We start from the raw sequence: 2,563 nt of genomic DNA, 5'->3' as shown, positions 1-2,563 counted from the left end.
GGGAAAGAATAAATGAATAGCAACAAATCAACACAAACAGCCTGTGTCAGGAACACTTTGCTCAGGGAAAGTAACGTAAGCATTACTTAAGGTTTTTATGACGGTGTTTGAGGTGATTTCCGTAGAACGTCCAGGTTGCCCATCACCTGGCATGTGGCGAGGGGGTGGTCCAGCTCCATCTACAGCCCGAGGAAGGGAGCTCAAGGCCCAAGTGTGCACCTTGCCTGGGTTTGCCAGGCCTTTGCCATCCCCGGCTGCAGCGGGAGGGGAACCTCAGCTTCCTGCCATCCTACACGCCCTGCCAGCTGAGGCTCCACGCTCCTCTCCTGCTCACCACTCCAGCCCACCCCAGAAACCCCAGCCATCCGGTGCGCTCCCACCCCACCAGTAATCAAGGAGATCTGCACGTGCGTACACTGGGGCAGCTGTGCAAGGCAGTGCTGGCTGGCGGGAGGGACAGGAAGCCACGTCTGCAGAAGAATGAGGGGCAAGGGCTCTGCGTTGCCAGCTGCTACAGCACGGTGAGGTGTGTGTTTCGTAGCCACCAGACCCCGAGCCCACCCAGGAAAATAACACCTGTCTCCAGAAGACACCACGGATGGGATACCCAGGGGGACACCACAGACACACTCATGCCTTCTCTCCCAGGCTCGTCCCATAGAACGCAGATGCTCTGCCCACGTGTGCTCCAACCACACATACTCACCAAGACCTGTGCCGAGGATACACGGTGCCATCAACCCCAAGCCCTGTCTGAGGGCCCTTTTTTAGGAGCTCTCTTCTGCATATATAACCCACAACTGCAGAGACCAACTCTTAGTGCCCCTGCTGGCACTGCCTGTGGAGCCCGGTTCCGCTGACACAGTGAGCCGGCCACTCTGGGGCTCACATGAGGCTGCAAAGTCTCCAAAGAGGACCAACTCGGTCATGGGCCCCTGCTTTTGCTTCTCCAGAAGCCAGGAAGCAGCCAGACCCCCTTCGACAGCCACCCCCTGGGAGGGTCCGGCCCAAGCGTGAGTCAGCCCCACTGACTCACCCACTGTCTCCTGGAGACCCAGCGCCTGGGCTGCCTCTAGCTGACTCTCTGTGATGAGGGAATCAGCTCATCAGCCTCTCCCACCAGGGCCTCTGGCAGCAGCTGCCAGGCCCAGGGACCCAGCTCTGGCCTCCTTGTGCTTCTGCCTTTCCGCGTGTTGCCTACAGGCCCCCAGTCTGAGCCCGGGTGCAGGCTGCCCTGAGCGTGTGAGCCATGGCTGAGGGGGTGCTGGGGGTGGGAGGCTGCAGGCCTGAGAGCCCTCCGCACTCAGGGCCAGGGGCCCCTGTGCCATGTCCCGCACTCCTGTGCTATGGGCTGCGGGCAGGGATGGCACAGGAATCCCTCTGCCTAACTCCCCAGCCTCCACACCTCTTTCATTCTGTTCGTGTCCTGGAGCAGAGGGCTGTCATCACGGACCCTCCCCTAACAAGGCCTCTGGGACCACTGCTGGGAAATGCTGGTGCTCGGGCCTGGCAACCACGCTCTCCTCTCACCCCAGAGCAGAGCGATCCCTGGCCTTGGCCCCGAGCCGGATGCCCTCCAGCCCTGCCGTGCTCTCTGTGTCCCAGCAAGAGGGGCCTGGCCTGAGCTCCCCTCTCCACATCCTGTCCACCCCGAGGCTCCAGAACCATCCTTCCTGCTCTCCCCTCACTGCCACCCCACCTCTGAGTCAGGGAGGGCACTTCCCTCCAGTGTGTTAGGAGGAAGCAGGTGGGGGACCGGCAGGAGCCACCTCAGCTTCACAAAGCCAGGAGGTACCCCGACCTCCCTGACCAGCTGGAGAGGCTGAATTCGAGGGGTCCCCAGGGCTGGGCAGAGAATCAGAGTCCCACTTGGGAGGCCCGGGCTCAGGGAGAAGGCATTCACCTTCGGGTGTCCGAGACCATGTGGAAGAGGCCCCGAGAGGTGAAAGAATCCTCCTTAAGTCTGGGTTTCACCAAAGGCAGTGACCAGCTGAGTGATGGGCAGCCTGGCTGTCCTTCCCCAGAAGAGTGCACAGGCCAGAGGCCAGAGGCCAGAGGCCAGAACCCGGGGGCTGGTGGTCTGACAACAGACACTGTCTGCCCACCCTGAGGCCAGGACCCCTGCCTTGGCACCAGAGCAGCGTGGAGACCTGCACCTCGGGCGGGAAAGCCGGGGCCAGCAGACGGTGGGGCGGAGGGTGAGGGCTCACCTGGCACCTGCTGGAGGGCGAGCTCTGTGGGGTCCTGCAGGCTGATGAAGAGGAGGCCTGCGGCTCCAAACAGCAGGACGGACGAGAACATGCAGGCCAGCCGCATCGTTCCTGTTCGCGGGGTCATCCGGGGCTCGCTCTGGGGTCACCTCTCGGGTGTGGGAGGCGCGTTCTTCCTTCATCGTCCACACCAGGTGTCCATCAGGCCACGGTCTATGGAGCAGCAGAGGAGAAAGACGGTCCATCACCGAGGCCCAGGGCCCCAGTCGCTGCACTTGACCAGCGTAATCCTGGATCCCTCCACCCTTACTCAGGTGCGTCCCTTTCACATTTTCAAGCCCAAGGAGGTGAAG

General features: G+C 62.1%; 1 protein-coding gene across 1 annotated transcript in view; it reads right to left on the bottom strand.

Moving 5' to 3' along the window:
• CHST8 (carbohydrate sulfotransferase 8) overlaps window positions 1–2,337 on the bottom strand; it is a 67,961-nt gene extending 65,624 nt beyond the window's left edge. The window contains exon 1 of the mRNA XM_007470953.1: window positions 2,211–2,337. Coding sequence (XP_007471015.1) covers window positions 2,211–2,337 — 127 coding nt within the window. The remainder of the gene's footprint in view (window positions 1–2,210) is intronic.
• Between the last annotated feature and the right edge of the window lie 226 nt (window positions 2,338–2,563).

This window comes from Lipotes vexillifer, unplaced genomic scaffold, assembly GCF_000442215.2.
Source record: "Lipotes vexillifer unplaced genomic scaffold, Lipotes_vexillifer_v1.1 scaffold182, whole genome shotgun sequence".
Classification (NCBI taxonomy): domain Eukaryota; kingdom Metazoa; phylum Chordata; class Mammalia; order Artiodactyla; family Lipotidae; genus Lipotes; species Lipotes vexillifer.
This window is presented reverse-complemented; position numbering and strand designations above follow the sequence as displayed.